The sequence below is a fragment of the Scleropages formosus genome, chromosome 5 (assembly GCF_900964775.1).
Source record: "Scleropages formosus chromosome 5, fSclFor1.1, whole genome shotgun sequence".
Lineage (NCBI taxonomy): Eukaryota > Metazoa > Chordata > Actinopteri > Osteoglossiformes > Osteoglossidae > Scleropages > Scleropages formosus.
The window spans coordinates 29021728-29040935 of NC_041810.1; the positions used below are offsets into that span (position 1 = coordinate 29021728).

At 44.7% G+C, this 19208-nt stretch overlaps 1 protein-coding gene across 1 annotated transcript in view; it reads left to right on the plus strand.

The window, feature by feature from the left end:
• tspan18b (tetraspanin 18b) overlaps positions 1 to 19208 on the plus strand; it is a 42081-nt gene that overhangs the window by 9223 nt on the left and 13650 nt on the right. Inside the window, exon 2 of the mRNA XM_018765792.1 lies at positions 12086 to 12173. Within this exon, the coding sequence (XP_018621308.1) occupies positions 12171 to 12173 (3 nt within the window). The 5' untranslated portion in view covers positions 12086 to 12170. The remainder of the gene's footprint in view (positions 1 to 12085; positions 12174 to 19208) is intronic.

The following is a 19208-nucleotide window of genomic DNA, read 5'->3' on the forward strand; positions in this document are numbered from 1 at the left end:
TTTTCACTCTTTCAAGGGAGAAACGATTAGGAGGTAGGTCCAAAAGAGTGCCTCTTGATTATTTTATGTAACTTCATAAAATTTTCATCTCACCACCGGTTTAAATGCGAGTGGCTTTCTGGCAGCTTTGTGGATCACTGCACTAAAACCGTCTCGTGGTCTCTGAAAGTCCTGAGCACTTCCCTGGCCATTCTGCTTGGTTGACTGGTGAACACGCTCACGGGCAGGAGTGACTGAGTGCTGGAAATGGGGCCGAGGCCCCCGAAGCATGGGGGCAGGAGGCTGGAACGGCATGCCTCGGCCCTAGGAAAACTTGCTGTCGTGTCTGCGTGATCTGGTTTGGCGGATTCGTCCCACTTATGTCCAAATTTTAAACTCACAAAAATGTTGTTGATGCTTGAGAGGGTGCAGGTGTGCAGCGTTTCCCAGGCAGGTACCTGTGGGTTGGGTTTCTCTCTCCGGGACCCCCCAGATTCTGTCACAGGTGTGAATCCCAGCTTTGCGTACCTTACAAAGCATGAAGAAACTTCCCTGATTGCTGGAGAGACGTTTGTTCTGCTGTCCATGAGAAACGCCTTTCTGCGATGACATGCTGGAACAAAGATTTGTAGATTAAAGCAGTCTCCTATGTGGTCCTCTCATTCTCATGTACAGGTGGACAAGTTTTGTTATTTTATGCGTATAGTACAGCAAATACGGTGACATTAGCTTCCTAAAGGGCCAAACAATGGCTTACCATTCAGGATTTGCTGTCTTCTTGCCCTCAAGTCCTGCTGTACCATCTGCTGCATGAGAAATCTTGAGGGCAGCCATGTAAACCTGTTCCATATGAGGACAATCAATCCTAATGGAGCTCATTAAACCAGAATGTGTCCTTGTGTCTAGGTGAAGGTGCATCCCTTTAGCATCTCATACCATTATTGGGCCATTGCATGATCAAATGGGTCAGTTACAGCATATAATGTGATATCCTCCTTGTAGCTGCTGTCTTCAGTATTGGCTGCTTATTATCTTGGTGACTATGAGCCATGTGAAGTGTTTCTCTGGGGGAATTGTGATGCTATAATGGAATTAATTTTCCATTGTTTAGGGTAGCCATTGATCACCGACTTTCACATGTTGTGTTCAGTACAGGGATTACCAGTGCTTTAGAGGTTGAGGACTTGAGTCACACCATTTAAAAGGAAGAAGCTTGTAAAGCAAGCATATGCCATCTCTGTGCGTGTGGTAGTGAGATGGAAACTAGTGACTGTGGATGGAGTCCCAGCGATTAGTCACCTGCTTCCATGCCAGCAAGCTGCAGCAGCACGGGTTCAACCTAATCAGAGACACCTGTTTGTGAACGTACGCCCTGAGGGGCTGAAGTAACAAAGACAAGGCTGGCAAGGACATCCCAGCTGTTCATAGGGAGGAGAAGCTGGCTGAATCTGACTTTTTTTTTTTTTTTTTCTCCCTTTCCCCCCCCCTTGTAGTAAAGACAGGAAATAATCAGGGATTTCCCTGGTGAAGTTGGGTGTCTCTATACTGACCTGGCACCTGGCAGCAGCAAACTGAAGCAATCAATGATATTCTTGGGTCTCCAGTCTCAGCAACTCCCATCAGATCATTCTTAGCTGTTTGCTTGTGTTGCTTTTTTGCCAGCTGGTAGCTTTCTTGTGTTGGGATGACAACCCTGTCTAGGCCAATGCTTTAATTGTGTGAGTAACATGCTGAGGGGAGAACTGATGACTCCTCCAAGTGCACAAGTGCGTATACAGATGCGCAAATATCTGCCTGCACACATGCAGCTACGAAAGTGATTAGCTTTGAAAGGAGATGCATCTTTAAAAAGGACCGTCTCTCGCTCACTCTGGCAATATCACAGACAGAGAATGATGATAATGAGAGAATCAATGCTCTGAAAGCAGACGAGATGTGTTGCGGTAGCCTAGGAACTCTTATTTCAATTAAATAAAAAGCAGATGGCCACCCCCAACCTCCCAGAAGTGATGAACAACACTCCATGAAACCACCCACTACACACACGCTCACACACATAGACAGTAGAGCTGTCTTCACCCCTTGTCCTGTCACAGCCTGGACGCTTTGTCAAGTCAAGACCCCTGCTGCACAGGTCCCATTTACCCACAAGGCCTTGCAGAAACTATGTGGTTTCTATGGCACCCGCAGGGCTCACCCTTGTGCTTGTGTTGCTTTTGAGAAACGGCCGAGAATAGAGGTTCGAGAATGAGCTCTGTAGGAGAGCTGAGAAATAAAAGGCGCACTTTGTTTTAATTCATGCTCCTCAGTTCATTTTATCTACAGTGCCTTGTCTGCTCTCTCTGTATTTCCCATGTTTTGCTATTTGAAGCCTTTGGATAAAGCTTACTGTCACTTGCCTTCAGTGTATTCTGAGCTAAAATGTTATTTTTCTTTCCCGTTTGCCAGTCTTCTTGTGAGTGCATCTGGATTTTGTGAATCCCTCTTTATTCCTGAACTTTGAATAGAGATCAGCCCTTTGTATGCCTGGAATTGCGTGCCACGATTTACAGTACCTCTCTTGACACCATGCTTATTTAGTTAAGCGACTGAGCGTCAGCAACAGAGTCGGTGCACAATGCTACTGGTGTTGATCCCCTAAATCAGTTTTAACTGCGTGTCTCACAAGGCACAAACAACCATTAAACCCACATAAATCGGAGCGGGGTGTGTGGCATCGGTGAGGGAAGAAATCTGGATTTTCCTGCCTCCAGAGGACTCAAAAGTTAGTTATCCAAAAACAGAACCAGATGGTGTGCGCTGTGGCAGCGAATGAAATTAGTTACATTACAGTGGGCCCTGCGAGATCACACTTTCTCCATGTGGTCCCGTGTTGGCACTGCGTACGGGAATGGTAGATCGGGTCGCTCAATTATCGCTTTGCTGCCGTTTTGCGCGTCCTGCGATACACGTGGTTCACGAGCTCTTTAATCACGTATGACTTGCACGTTACGCTGTATTTCATCATTGCTACTTCCTTAACTGGTCATTGTACCGAGAAAGCGGTCAGCAGCAGACTGCATTTAATGTGCATTTTTAAATGTAAAGTTGTAATACCTGTGACTAGAGTTTCAAAGAAAATTTTTTCAATTTCAGGTTCCCTTTGCATTTTTCTCCCTAACAAAACTACAAAGAATCAATGTTATTGATTTGAGGAAAGGAGTACAGCGATTGCTTGGAGCAACAACTGTGGTCCCCTCAAACAGAGTGTGGTATGTTGGGCCGTGCTTTGCGTTGGAAAGGCTCAGCAACATCTCCCAGCCGTGCAGAGCTCTCTCCCAGTGGGGGGGGCATCGATTTCAACAGAACGGGAAGGGAGGTGTTCACAGTATCGGGGTTCAAGACCATCCAGTTGCAGGCATACAGGGCCCATTAACAGGATACCTGCCTTCTTTAAGTTGATGGTCTTTGACCCCCAAAAGGGAGCATCTGCGGAGGCACGAGTGCAAACCATTAGTACGTTTGTTTGTCTTTGCAAGGAGCGTGAGCTAATATCTTCAGTCACTTCTTCCTGTAGGCTCGCGGTGGAAACCCATTGACTTGTGTTCCTTCAGGGACTTCAGCTTGGACACCTTCCAGTGTGGCTCACGTTACATCTTTCCGTTGCCCCCACACTTCCCAATAAATTACTGTGATGCAATAAGGCAAAGTCTCTTTCCCACCACTCAAGGCCCTTTGCGACAGGCTCTGGGGGCAAAAGTGCCTGTTAACCCCCACCCTATTACCAAAACAGTCCCACTGGTGGTCATCATCTGCCAGTGGCTCCAGGCCTTTCAGTGCGATGGTTAAATCAGGGAGAGTACCGATTTGGTCACACTCTTAATTCAATGCTTTTGCAAGATGGAGTTTAAGGTTCTTATCTAAGCGGGTTGCTTATATGTCTGTCTTGCAGTTTAGTCAGAGATGAAATCTTTGAATTATTTGACTGCCCTTCATGACATGCTGCAGTTCTCTTGCTGCGTTTGTCTGCGGAACACAGCCGTAAACCGTTACTTTTTTAAACGAGGCTGCTGCGCAGACAGCGGGCAACATTAATTCTGCCCGCAGGCTCCTTCCCCAGGAACCCTCTTGATCTTTCTATAGGGCTTTTTGCAGACTAAGATCCCACAGAAAACAAGAAGGTGTGAGGTCATTTCTGCTGTAGTCCTGTCCAGGTGTTGGGGAGCCATGAAGTACAATTGTTGACAAGTCCTTATGTTGCAATTGTTGTCACTCAACAGAATTTCGTTGGTTGAGGGCTGATGTCCTTCCCTATACCATTTGTTTTTCTTTAGGAGAACTTATTCAGTAGCACAGACGTGAAATGTTACAGCAATATGGTGTACAGTTTAAAAAAAAACCCATCAGTACACAGCTGGAAGTTTTAATGACTGTCTCAGATGTTGCCAAAATGTTGAGCATTCTCTCACCGAGTTCATAGAGCTCTGCACACGTTACAGGTCGTGTGTCACTCTGGACTGGGGTCGGCCTCGTACGATTTCTCCATATAAGACCAAACCGCAACGTGTAGCTTTGAGACAACCCCACCAAGGGGGTCACTGGGGAAGTAAACCATGCACAGATCTCTTGACACCTTTAACTCAACAGAGGGGTGTTGACCTCTGACCTTCAGGCACACCTGACCAAGAAGTCCCAGGAGATGCGCTCCAAACATCTGCCCTGCTGGAACGTCCAGCCTGGGAAGGGGGCAGTGACCGCTCACATTGCTCCCAGGCTGAATTTTGAAGGCAAATGTGCACTTGATTATTTTTTTGGCAGGGTCTTCATTTTCTTTTCCTTGCGGTGCAATGACTGAAGTTTTGTGAGTGTTCTCGTCAAACTCCACCCTAAAAACCCCGGTTACGTGGCCTGAAAGGGTAGATAAAGTGTTTTGCTTTCCTCTCCCTCTCTGTGGATTTTTTTTTTTTTTTTTTTTTTCTGTTTTTCTCCATACTCCAAGACTTGGAAACGCTTGTTCAGCTACACTGTGCTGCTGAACGGGGTGTCTAGGAAGGAGGGGAGTAGGCGGGAAGGTATGTGAGGGCAACCATGGACAATGAGAACCAGACACAGACGCCCCTCCGCCACCTCACGTTGTGAGGAACAGCAATGGAGTAACCCGCTCAGTTTATTGGACACCACCACTTCCTGTCCACTGTCACCCGCTGCACGGTAATAAAAAAAAACAAGCATCTCACCGTGATCTTGTGGGACATCGTGGTAATCATAATGCTGGTGACTCAGGTTCTGCAAAGGCAGTCATGGTGTCCCATTAAACCTGAATCACGCAGCAGCGTAGCTGGTCAAAATCTGTCATTTTGCAGAAAGACTGAGCGTGAAGGTCACTTTCTGGGCTTAATAGAGGAAGCGGAGCACAGATGGCCACCAAGGAGTACCTAGCGCTTCCTCTGAGGCTGTGTGCACTACCTTGAAATGTTTACTGCCGTGTTTTGTCGGCCTGGCTCGGTAAAGGATAGGGGGAAGTGGAGAGAGGAGGTGCACACCTTCAGCGGCCTGCTACAGGAGCAGGAAACGAGGACCTGTCCAGTACAGTGGAATGATAGTGACAAAATACAAGGTTATTAAAACCGTTTACAATAACTAAAATAGTGGTTAAAAAAAAAAGCATCAGTCAGCATTAGAACAGAATATACTTTTTGAAAATGATGTATTTCTTATAACAGTTCAGCATATTCAGATATGCACAGAGCTGCAATATCTGGAGACAGCAGTATTTTTGCAGTCAAAGATTCAGGGTGTGACTACTCACTCCTGTGATAGTACCCTTCAGCAAAGTATTTACACTGACTTGGTACAGTAAAAAGGACTTAGTTGTGTGACTAAGTAGTATACAAATCTACTATTGTGAGCTGCCTTAGAGACGAGTGTCAAATGAGGAGTGTGCAGATGTTTTTCAGTAACCACAACTTGCAAGACATCTTGCTGTTTGTCAGTTTAATAGTAAAGGGAATTCCAACTTTCAAGGCAGCATCCTTTGGCACTGAAACATTTAACTTTTGCTGGCATGTTCTTCCTTATTGTTGTCAACGCTTATTTTCTCCAGGTTACAATAACAAATATGGTTAAATGACTTGCACTTAAAGCAACACTTGCAGTGCTCTTTGTTGTGAATGGGTTTGACTGGCTGGTCCCCTTAGGCTTAAAAACAAATTTACATATCCAGAAAAGTTTGTAATTCTGGAATATTTGCTGTTTAAATTTTTAGGACAGCTGGAATGTGGAACAATTAGTACTGACTAAAACAACCCTCATGATGCTGAATTGCAAAACCGACTGCAATGCCGATACACTTTCAGTTCATCACCCAGTTTTACCAGGAAGACAAAGTGTGTTTTTGGACATGTGTGACAGTGTTGTGACAACAAATTAACACCCAATATGCCCCAGAAAGTTTGGCAGAGCATGACCCAGGGCAGACTGCTGCTGTACCACCTGTGTTTACATTTCTGACCTGAAATCAGGGCCAGATGTGAGACCCATTTGAATGCAGGGATGTGAAGACCCATAACCTTCATGACTTGCATGACGTAGGTACTAGGAGTTGACCCATAGAGCTGTGCATTCTGTGGGAAGGTCTGGGAGTGACGAGAGACTGCCGCTAGTGATCCTCCATAGGTCGTTCTCTCCGTGAGAGATTTAAAAAAAAAAAAAAAAAAACTATATTGTGGTCAGCAAAACCCTGCATCTTAAGGAGACATTTCTGCCACAATGCGGTGCTTGTACTGCAGTGTGCTTGACTCATGCTGACTTTTTTGTGTAGTTTGTGTCCTTCCTGGCACCACTGTACCCATCTCATTGGGAAATGAGTGAATTTGTGGCATGAACTCTGCAGAGCCAAGTTGGATAGCCAAAAGTATTCTGGAAATGTACAACTATGAAATGATTTACATTAGAGGAACAATTAAGTAGATTAGCATTTCATACACCTCTGCGATGAAAAAGGAACTGTGGGAGATCCGTTTATACGGAGTCATGAGTACAGTGACAGAAGCAGAGATGAATAGGGGTGTGGACCACATCTCTGTGATGTATTGCGACCGGCCCCCTGGATACAGAAGGGCAAGATGGACTTTCTGCACCATTCTACGCCTACTTCGCAGGCAATGGTGGTGACTCCCCCGAGTTTCGCATTCGTATCATTGCGCTTTGCAGAGTGCCGCTCAAAGACTCGAAGCAGGGCGTATGACGCATTACGTATGGATGAAAGGACAATGTCCTGGATGGATATCGTGTAATGTGTGCAGAATTAAAATCGGTAATGAGTGCATTTTGCTCAAGTAAATCACATAGTGGTATCTGAAGTAGGTCACTGCCATCTGTCTCTGAAGCTCATCCCCATTCAGGTGTCAGACCTTATTGCTCTGTCTCTCTGTCTCTGTTGCTTTATCCTGTCTGTGTGTGTATTTTGTGTAAGTGTGCAAACACTCATTACCTCAGGGCGGTGCTTGTGGCCATGGAGGTGAGCGGTGGATGACTGAGGGTTTCATAAGTGTGTCTGCAGGGACCAGAAAGGCTGATAAATCGCTGCAGAGGAAGAATGGTAAGACAGATGCTCAGACTACTTCGATGACTCAGAGAAGTGTCATTCGTAAGGGCCTCAGCTGAAATCCCTCCGTGACAATTGACCACCATAATCAAATACTCGCAATCAATCGGCCCAGGATAATCAGCCTGCAAGCAAACAAACCTGGAAGAACGACATTTCTCCGGGGACACGTCGCATATCCACCCGGGGCGATCGACCCAGATACCTGCAGACAGCCAGCCTGTTATAATCAACCCCCTGCACTTGCAATCAATCAGTCCAAATAATCAACACATCCCTCCAAACTAAGCCCAGTGTGCTTGGAGGAGCACGTCTCCAAGCTCTTGCTGTTTTCTGAAGCACTGCAAGGCTAGCAGCTAAGAATGGATGATGCCCCGTCAAATGATCATAGAAATTAAATCTTTCTATAGCTCACTCATCCTCTTGGCAGTGGACTCCAAGGTGGCTGCATAGACCAGAGGATAATGTGTCTGCATACCGCAATGCTCCAGATCTGCCAGCACTCGACCCCATAACACATGGTAAGGCCCGTGAGATAGAGGTCCTCACAACTTGGAAGGATGAGGTGAGCTGTGATTCTGTGTTAGCCTCAGGGTGTGAGCCGACTGGTGGGAGATAAAGGTTCTGCCCTTCGCGATGAGAGCTCCATGATGAACCATCTGTCTGTGTGAGGAAAGAAAGGTTCTTAGCCTGTTGTTGTAACCCCTCTCAGAAGAGGAGCTTGCTTAATTGTGTCCCCAGGGCCTTATCACTTGCTACCTCTCCAGCCCATCAGAGGGCTTGGCCTTTCTCTCCTGGCCATGCCTGTAATTGCAGCTTTTTAAAGTCGTCTTTCAGTGCTGCCGTATCTGTGTATAACAGTAAATGGCTGCACTTTTCTGAAATGAACATGTGTGGCTTCAGATGGGGGTAGTGCATATGAGTGTCGTGTTGTATGTGTATTTGAAGTTCTGTACCTTTAGCTTTTATTGTGGCTCAGACAGCTCGCTCTTTTCGTGGCAGGGGCTCTTCCCAGTCACACTAGCCGCTGGTAGGGACCCTCCTGGGTTGCTTTCTCATCACGGGCAAGGCCGGGACTCTATTCGTCTATCATGCCACTTTGAACAAAAGTAATCAAAGTGAGAGCTCTTTGTGTTGTCCAGCAGGGGCATTTGTATTGATTTTTATTTAATTTATTTATTTATTTTTCTTCATGCTGTGGCGCTTCAACATGTTAAAAACAAAGGGCCACAAACTTCAGGAACAGAAGCCTCTGTACAATGGTTAATAACTGTCAGCGGAGTGTTTTGGAGCAAAGCATGGGATATTTTAAAGGATTTAATCTGAGACTTTGTTACATCCAGACAGTGTTATGTGCCTGTCTGTACCGTCTCCGCAGAATTAAGGCAGTAGATTTCAGACGGATGTGACGGAAACGTCCTTGCTTCAAGGCATCAGTCTATATGGGGAAAGGGACAGTGACCTGGTGTGAACCCCTCCGAGATGGGTCCTGGCACCACTTGGGCTGGGTGCTATCTCAAGCCAACTTCGTCTTCTTTTGACAAAAGTTTGCAGAGACTATGAGCAGTTTTCACGGAGCCTGCCCTCATTTTTAGTGAGAGTCAGAGCGAGTCCAGCTTTACTGCACATCCTGATTCTCTTCCGCGCACTGCTGTTAGACCTGGGCAGGAGCACTGGTTCGTTCCTTCCGTCTTTTGATGAACTGCAGGGCTGAGTGTGTAAAGAAACTGGCCGCATGAGTTATGTGATGTGGTAATGCTTGAGGGACTCGAGTGCGTAGGCAGACAGGAGGGAGCAGCCACTTCAGCAAAAAAGCCAATTTATGGTTCCCATCAAGTCCAAAGACCCACTTTTTTCACACATATCCAGCCCTGGTGTATTTGGAGTTCATGAAAGAGCCTGCCTTACGTCTAAAGTCTCAGTGATATTTTTGCTAAGCAACCTCAAAAATACGGGTGGTGTTTAAGTGCAGAGGGGGACTGGTCAAGGAGCAGTCAAGCGTGCCCCAGTGGACACAAGCCTGCCAGGACTTCCTAATGCAATGCTTCTTTGGAGGTTTCTCCTCAAAAATGATTGTGGTTTCTGGTCATGTGACATGGGCACAATCCCCCTAGCTAAGACACTACGTATAGTAGGTGGAGATCTCTTATTTACCTTGTATAACCCGTATGTGGAGCAATCCCTAGACTTTCATCTGGAGTCTGGTCAAAAAATTTTATTGCAAACTCATTTCCTGGTACTTTAGTTGTATGCACTGACTTCCTCCTTTGTTTGTTTGTCACTGAAATTTGGCATGTTTAAATTTATATACTGCAGCTATGTAATTTGGAAATTCCATGTTTCGGTGCTGTGTATTGTAGGAAATGCATCAATGTAACTAGTGTAGATAATTAAGCAGTAATTGGTTTAACTGGGTTTACATCACATTTACATGGGTCAGGGAAAATTCAACATGCACACAGCCTATCAAGAATTCAGTCCAGTTGAAGATTTAGTTCATTGCCATCTGTGGTCCAAAGCAAACAGTGCTATGTCAGTGTGTCTTATGATTTATATGGCATTTCTGGATATGTTTGATTTATGCGTAAAGAAAACAATGTGTTCTGCCAGAGAGCAGAATGCAGAGATGCTCTATTCTCAATGATTTTTTTTAAAGGTTTAAACCTCAGTGATTAGACCTTGACCTAACCTCCAGTTCTGTTGGTTGGTGATCATCCTCATTGTTTGGCTCCTTAACCTTCTGCACAGAGCTCCCCGAACACTCCTGCACCACCCAATGGGATTTTATTGCCGCTCCATTTTCCCCTGTGCCTGTCTCCATGGTAACAGAACAATATTGTCGACCTCGCTAACACACCACGTATTAACACCACTCTCTTAACACAGGTCCTTGGCGCTCTGATGAAGAAAAGCACGGAGACTTAAAAGGTTACTTTGAATTAGCCCGTGGTTGTGAGCAAAGCTCTAGGATTCACAACTTCCTGTGTCAAAGGGCCCTTGCTCTAGCTTTTTCCTTTAGTTGGGACCATCTGACATGCAAAGATGAAAGGCCCTTCATCTTTGAATAGAAGGAGCAATCCAAGATAAAATGCTGTTTTGTATTGTCTTGTTTTAAACATTATCATATCTTCTCGAGTACATGGAAGAGAACATAAATATCAATTATGTATGTTTCTCTGTTACAGTTAGACATGGAAAGCTCCCTTGTTTGAAGCTGTTCTTTGAATGAAACCAAAGCACAGCCTTGCTTCTGCCTGTTCCCTGTGTGCACATTGGCCCTTTAGCAGACAGAATGACCAGGAAGCAGGCAAGGCAGGTTGAAATTGGCCCTTTCCAGCCATGTTGAAATTCAATAGCATCACCTCAGGTGTAAATACAGAACAACTTGTCAGCTGAGCCCTAAAAACAAAGTGCTATTTCATCGAGACATTTCTGTGGCTATGTCATTTGTGGCATTGTGGACAGTTCACCATTAGCTGAACGAAGGGAGATGCAGTATGCTGCTGTGGTCAGTCCTCGGGCCCACACAAATGCTGTTTATTCTCGAATTTTTCTTTGTGTGATATGCTCTTGGCTCTGAAATTAGGACTGATGCCTCTAGGCATGTCTCCATCTCATTATACTACAACACAAACTATCCCTTTTTCATGAGTTAAGTTCATATGAGTATGTAAATCTCTGTGGTCCATGGCCTCGAAGTAGTCGGTGAAAAGTTGCCCTGCCTCTGGCTTTACAACTAACAGAATTCATCATCAACTTTCAGTGGATTGTGATTTTATTGGATTCCAAAACTGCAATGGAGAATATTTCCTCATGGGATTTTTTTTTCGTTCATGGTGATGCCGCTGAAATCATTTCTTAAACTGCCGAAGACATACATACATTTTAATTAGGCCTGGTTACCATGCCATTAGTTTCAGCAGGGAAAACCCTTGTGGCAAAGCCATGCAAAGTGAGGGGTGAATGCATTTAGGCTTGTTAGTCTCCTAAAGTTGGAGATCAACTGTGACAGTAGGAGCCTGCTACAGGTAATTAGAAGGGAATACAGTTCTAGATGAATTATTCATGAAGTCAGATGCTAATAAAGGTTAACGGCAGGAAGAATAACAATAAAAGTATGTGGGCATGTAGCGATAAAGGTTAATTACCTAAGCGTGAAAGAAAACAGATCCTAATTTCTAGAGGCAGCCATAAATATTTTACCTTCTTCTACCGCAGCTCCGAGTTTGTTTAATTAAAGCATACTCGCTCTTGCTTTGTCGCTGTTAATTTTGCCCTCGAGCTGTAAAGTAAAATATTCACAAGGGGAAAATGCTGGTGTAATTTCAAGTTGGCTCGCTAAGGGAAGTGCCTTATAAATAATGCATTTCTGGCCAATTCTTAAAGCGCATTATGTGAGAAAGCCATACTTCAGAATGTAAAACATGCAACCCTTTTTTGTGTGTGTGTGTGTGTGTGTGTGTGTGTTTTACTGTCCGCAGATAAAAATTGACCATGTGTGTTCTTTGCTCTCATTCACAGCTAATGAAAAAGGGTGAGGGGCAGAACACACGAAGAGTCCATCAGCTTTGCCTCCAACAGAAGGAAGAGTCGTTTGCAGGTGTATATGGTATGGTTGTCTTTTTGCTAATTATTTCATCCCACGACTCACTGATATCATCAACTAATAACATTACATCCAGGTGGCTGCTGGTCTTTGACTCATCCTTAGCAGCTAAGAATACAGCTGCGGGTTTCAAACATCCGCCACCTCCCCAACACCCATGCAGCCTTCTCTAGCTATATAATTATTGATCTGCTCTTTTCCTTTAGTCCAGTGATTATTGTAATCTTGGCATTCGAGTCCCATTTGGTGATTTACAGCAGGCCTGTCGTGTCTAATCCATTCCGTCAGCAGATCGATGTGATTCAGCCCAGTGTCTGTAAAATTTAAAAGGTGAAGTCATACTCAGAATATTTTGTAGAAAGCAAGGTTTCTCCACACTCTGCATGCCACACATTCTCTGTGCATTTGTCCCAGCGGTATTTGTAGGGACGGCGATGGCTTGCTCTGCTGCGGTTGGCTTTGAGCTGTCTGTCAGTCTCATGCGAGGCTTCTGTTGCTGCTTGATTTGCATCAGGCGTCATGGCCATTAAAATTCCGAACACGGCCTGTAGACGAGCACGGCTGAGGTCAGAGGGCAGCTTTAACAGAGATATCACCGAACCAAAGAAGTGCTATCGTGACACAAAGAGCATTCCTCAACAAAATTCCTGAGACAAAGAGGTGGCCAACTCCCACTTCCTTCCTGTTATAATATGAAAACAAGAATCGTGTCAGAATGGAAAAGACTGCTGTCTTTTATTCCACTCGCTAGCATGAAGAAGCAGCGGTAGCAGATGCTCGTAGGTCTAGAGGGTGTTAAGTGACACTAGCCATCTCAAGGCTGGCAGGGCGGAGGAATGGTGGTTTTGTGAGCATTGCTGCTAACCTCATTTCCAAAAGCGAATGAGGGCCCCCGTCCTTTATTACCAGGTTAAATATTTGTACAACATGCCTGTTATTTCTATCTGAACTGTTGGTCTTTTCTACATTTTTGGTATTGCTCTAACTGCTTGTGCTGTCAGATGTCCAGTATAGTTGAAGCAGACATTTTTTTCACTGAATTATGGCCCTTAGCTCGCTAATGTTGTGCTGTGTGCGTGCCCATTTCCTTCGGTCTATATTTAACTGCAATCACATGTTATAAATGCCTGTATTAGGAGTTATTTTATATTTTTTCTTTTTGTGTAAGACACAAAAGTTGCGCAAGATAAAGCTGAATGGTTAAACTGAATTCTGCACTCAGGTGATTTTATGATTAGTTTCAAATTTTTGTGGTGTCTAATAATCTGTTTTGCATGGATTTACTTGAACAGGGGTTCCCAGGCCTCTTTGAAGGCCTTCAAGTACTTCATGTATCTCATTAATCCAGCTAATGTGACCCATCACTGCACTGATTAAGGGTTTGATGATTGCAGAACTAGTTGAATCAGGTGTGCTGGTGGAGGAGTAGAATATGTGCGGAATAGTTGGTTTTATGAATGACTGCCAATGAAAAGTTGCTTTGCCAATGTGGAGTCTGTTCCAAATCTCCAATGAGTATCGCCATAGTGACTCAATCGTGTTTTACAGTGGTCTACCTTTCTCAGTGTGGTGTTGGCTCTTTCTGCATTTTGGGCTTTTGGGGGCCACACATTGACTTCCCAGCCAAGCACTTTACTGGAGTGCCAGCTGTTTCCCTCTTTAATGAAAAGGGACTAGCTTCTCTGATTTGGGCTCCTTGAGGCTCAAATGAGCAGAGGGGGCAGTACATCCACCAATCACCAGACGAGGGGGCAGTGTTCAAGAATTTTCAAAGTCTTTGCACTTTAATTTGACACCACAGAAACTGATCTTGAATCCTGCAAAATTGTTAAAATTCTTTGTATTATGATGAACTCAAATATATCTGGACTGATGTACACATGTGCACACACTTGTTCTCTTATTCTTCCTTTCTTTCTCTGAGTTCTGTCCCTCCTGGGGGCATGGCTGCTGATGGGAGGTGACGTGTTTTTCGGGGGGCAGATGGTGCACTCACACACACGGCGTGGTCTGAAAGCACGCTGGCGCCCTCAGCCCCTTCCCACTCCACCCCCCCCACCAGCTGGGGTCCTGTTTGGTCTGCCTGGCCTGCCGGCCTCCCCCAGCATGGCTCTTTCACTCTTTCTCTCTGAGTTTACCACAATGGATCTCTGACAGGCTGCAAGGACAAAGCGTGGGGAGCATCTCGCATAATTGTTTCTTAACACTATTTTAAAAGAGCTTTTTGTTCCTTCTAAATAACATTTTCATCTCCTCCTCTATTGTTGTTTTTGGTACAATATGTAAATCTGCTCTGAGGATTTGTTCTGATTTAAATGTTTTGAATGAACAGCTTTCCCAGAGTGCAAATTCACAGGTTTTTAATTTTTTCATTTAAGAAAATTAATGTATAAAAACAGCATGCCAGATTAAGAACTGTATGCTTATTTTTCAAGACAGTCTGTGATCCACAGCAGTACAGCACTTGTCAATGTATGGTCACTTCATTTAAAAATATATTAAATTGAAACAAGTTACTGACATACAAATGAGTAAATGTATGTCCAACTGAATGCATAAAATAATACTCCTCCATACATTTGTTTAATAATGCTTTTATGGAAAGTGCCAAAGGGGGGGAAAAAAAAACACTTGTTTGGAGGGACTTGGTTGTGGGGCAAGATTGACTTTATGTTAATCTGTCGCAGATTTAAAAAAAAAAAAAGGAAAAAGAAACATGAAACCTGTTCTTTCAATAGATTGTCCTTTGAAATGTCCGCAGGGGTTTACTCTTAAAAACAACAAATGGCAACTCATTTTGCCCCTTTCAGTGAGGTGATACCTCTCAGGTTTGTTTGCTCAAGTCTTCTCTATGCCAGTGCTTTGGGCTCCACTGCATCCATCAGCAACAATGGCCTGGAGATGAAGATGCGGCGCTCATCCGGTTGCCAAGGAAACGGCAGCATCCCACTAAATGAGCGTGCCTCGGTCAGTCCCTGGAACTTTATTGTATGTCCTGGGTGAAACCTTTCTGTGCAGCCCCCTTTAAATCACTTCTGAGTCTATTTGGAACATCTTTTATTCGTGAGAGCAATTCCAAATACCAGCTTTTTAATCCATTTTAAGAAGGCAAAAAAACTGTGGGTGTATTCTGTATTCTTTCAGAGGTAAGGTAGGTCAGGAAAACTCCTTCTGGGTGAGCAAACCGCCTACTGATTGCTTTAACATTTCATAGCTGAAAACTATGTGAAGTAGCAGTGGTGAGCTAGATGGTTTCCCATCGTGCACTAGAAGAATGGCTCTTGTAGCCTCTCTACAATGCCTTGCTCGATCAGACACTGCCGAACACTCAAAAGGCCACAGACTGGAACAGAACGCCCTATTCGGATCATCGGTATCTTTTAGGTTTTTTGTTCTGATGGGTTTGAGTGTGAAATTTAACACCAGTGCCTGTTTTCCACCATTTCTAGAACAAGGGTATGCCATGGGACAGTCTTGGTGGTCTGTGTAGCAGGGGAGGAGGGGTGGAAGCATGCTGGAACAACTGTTCCCTTTTCGCTCATCAAAATATATCTTTGTAAGCCAATCATCATGTCATCCTAAATGCAGTTTACTTCTGCATTTAAGATGTCTATCCATAACAAATCCAGAGCTATGTGAACTCTCTCCAGGAGAAGTGTTGGCATTCAGTGACATGGTGGTGAACCTCTGAAGAAGAGGTCCCAGGGGCAGCTTGGGCCAGGTGAAGAATGAAGGTAAACGGACACAGTCACTGTGCAGATGAGTTCAGGACACTGTCCAACTTGGGAGGGGAAATAACATCAACTGACATGAGGGTAGAGTGAAGAATTTAAGCTGTCATTCCTCATGTCTTGATGGAAGCTGCATGTATGGCCTAATTGTAGAACTTAACATTAAACCACTGTCATCTGCATTCCCAGACAGCACAGGCTGCAGTGCTGTCATAGAAAGGGAGTTGCCACAGTAGATCACCATAAGCAAGAGTGAGAAAGTAAGTGTCGACAATTAAAGGGGTTGGCTCATTCACACGTTTGTGTAAACTCTAAGTCAAGCAGGTCTCGACATACCTGTGTTTGTTCAAGCACCGAGTCCCCTCTTGTTGGCAAACACTGTGAAATGTATGCCCTTTGCCAGTCTGAGTCAGACATTGCTTGTTGGCAACCACCTGTTATGTTGACCTCAATCCATGTCTTTCCATAGTGGTGTGGTCTTTCAGAAGGGCTTGGGATTAGTCCATGGTTCACCACAATTTAACAGGATTGGTCCACTGTGAACTGTAGATCAAGGTTGCTTTCATTAGTTTATAAGGAGAACACTGGGTGCCTAGAGTTTGGTGAACATGTCCTGCTCTCCAGTACAGGTGGAGAGGATGAAGTGGCAGGGAAGATGGTGGTGTGAGATTCCCTAGGGGAATGCTTCTTCTCACCCATTCAGCGTCTACCATTAGCGTTCTCTGCTAGGACGACAAAGGTTGCACTGTACTCCGTGATCATTGCTAACGAACCACTGTTCGTGTGGTGGTGCAGGATCCGGGAAAGGCTGGATTCATCACAATAAGAAACCACAAAGAATTATACATAGGAAAAGCATTGCAGGTGATCTTTCAGAAATAGATCATGGCCACAGTCAAACATTGATCTGTCCACCTAGTGCCAGGTGGTGTCTCCTTGTAGAAGACTGTTCTGACTCAATTAGCTGTAGGAGTCTTTTGCTTCGTTGTTATGGTGAAACAGTACCAGCCTCATTATGTTTCTCTATTGTTTGGTCTTCAACTGGGGTAACGCAGTGGAATAGAACTGCTTTTTTTTGACTCAAAAGGTTGGCGATTTGAGCCTCACCTCCAGCTGTAGTGTCTTGCACTTTAGTGGAATCACACACACACACACACACACACACACACACACACACACACACACTTTCAGAACCGCTTGTCCCTTACGGGGTCACGGGGAACCGGAGCCTACCCGGCAACACAGGGCGTAAGGCCAGAGGGGGAAGGGGACACACCCAGGACGGGACGCCAGTCCATCACAAGGCACCCCAAGCGGGACTCGAACCCCAGACCCACCGGAGAGTAGGACTGCGGTCCAACCCACTGCGCCACCGCACCCCTTTAGTGGAATCAGGCTTGAGAAATGTTTACATTTAGAATGATGCTTAAGATGGATTTAAAGCAGTCTTTATTTTTGAAAAAAGTCTCAATGTCCATTTCAAGGCACATATACTTACATATAAGCTCCAACAAAGAAGAGAATTTAGCGATAAATCTGCAGGAGATGATGACATTCCGGGTGTGGTGCTGAATTTCGATATCTTTCCCCTTTCGTTGCAAGCCCTGGATGAATGGCATGTTCTGTTCAGCAGCAACCTGAACGTACTTGTGCACATGTTGAGCTTCAATTGATTTCTCTTTTGCACCTTGATCTTCTTCCAGATACAGGGAATCCTTTGGAGTAATGGTCCATTTCCTTCCTTCCTTTGTCATGTTTTTGGCTGCACAGAGAGATCTTCGATTTTAATGGACTTTCTGTAGTTTTAACTGCTCCAGTGGTCGCTGTGAGTTTGGAAAAAAGCTAGTTATGGATTGAAGGTTTGATTTTGAATGGAGAAAAATCACTCCCTTGCATGTGTTGCCATATGAATTGACCTGTAGGATGGTGTTCCTTTCCAGGGATTTTGAATTTGCCATAGAGGAATCTGTAGAATCCATGCACTTCAGTTTGTAAAAATAACTTAAAAAAACACTTCTTAAAATTCCTGGTTTGCAGGTCCACTCAGACTACAGTTTGATTTACATTGAATTTACATTTATTCAATTATGTGACATCTTTCTCCCAGACAGGATTAGGATTGCATGCTATCACTGGGTACTTTTTACTCGACAGTTCAGGTCATGTACCATTCTCAAGGGTATTACGATAGGAGTAGAGATTTGAACCTGGAGGTTTCGTTTACACAACAACAGTGCTGGTTTTCTTATCTTCTGGCTCAAGTATGAGTTGTGTTGTCTGCTGTAACTAGGAGCCCCATGCAGTGGCACAAGTGGCATGGGAGACTAGTGAGTGTACTGTCATTGATCTCTTGCTCCCCATGGAGTGCAGAATTGTCAGCAGTGACAATTGTCACTTGTCCAGTCTTTCGTTGCTGTAGGCAGGTAGTTCTCTTACAGAACCATTAAAAAGAAAATGGGGGGGGGGGGGGGGCAAAAATGCTGCTGCAGTATGTTGATTTGATTTGGGGGGGTCTGATTCAGCATTTATTAGAGCAGTTACTACATTTGCTAAGTGGGGGCGACTGATGTGCTCTTCAGATGGATTAAACACCCTCTGGGATACCCTTTTGTACCTTTTTACTCGCTTAATGATATTGTACCAATCTAGTGTAAAGTGTGGTACATCATAGCGTATGTAGGAGTTTTCAAGCAATATGTTAAAAATTTTTTTTTTTTTCTCTCTCTCTCTCTTATCAAGTGTCTCTGCTCAAGGATGCACTCATGGGTGCTGAACTTTTCCAGGTCTCCTTAAGTGGAAACTTGATCAGCGATACATGCTGATAGCAAAACATGTCCCTTTGGAGTTCCTGACGTGAATAATGGAGTTAGCAGCTGGTTACTCCCATGTTTGGTGGCCGGTGACATGCTAATTTTAAGCCTCTCGCTATAATAACTGCAACGTGTGGCGGGCGAATCGCCAGGGCTATAATCAGAACTGATCAGATTCCTGCGTTGAGGCCGTGTCCTCGTTCCAGTGGGAAATGTTCGTTTCTAAGTCAGCCCATTGTTCTTATTTGCGTCAGCTGTCTTGTCAGACGTCCAAGGTCCTTCAACCGTAACGTTCATCCAGTCATTCCCCTGGGTGTTCCTGTACACGGTGTTTGAAGGAAGGCATCTGAGGGGCCCTGAATTAAATAACCGAGCCATTTAGAGGAGACGTCTGGGCAGATGTACGCTCAAGTTCAAGCTTAGCTGCCTCTGGGACCTGTTGAAGCTCTCCCACAGTTTACATACCCACACACACCTAAAGCTTTTCCCTGTCTGAA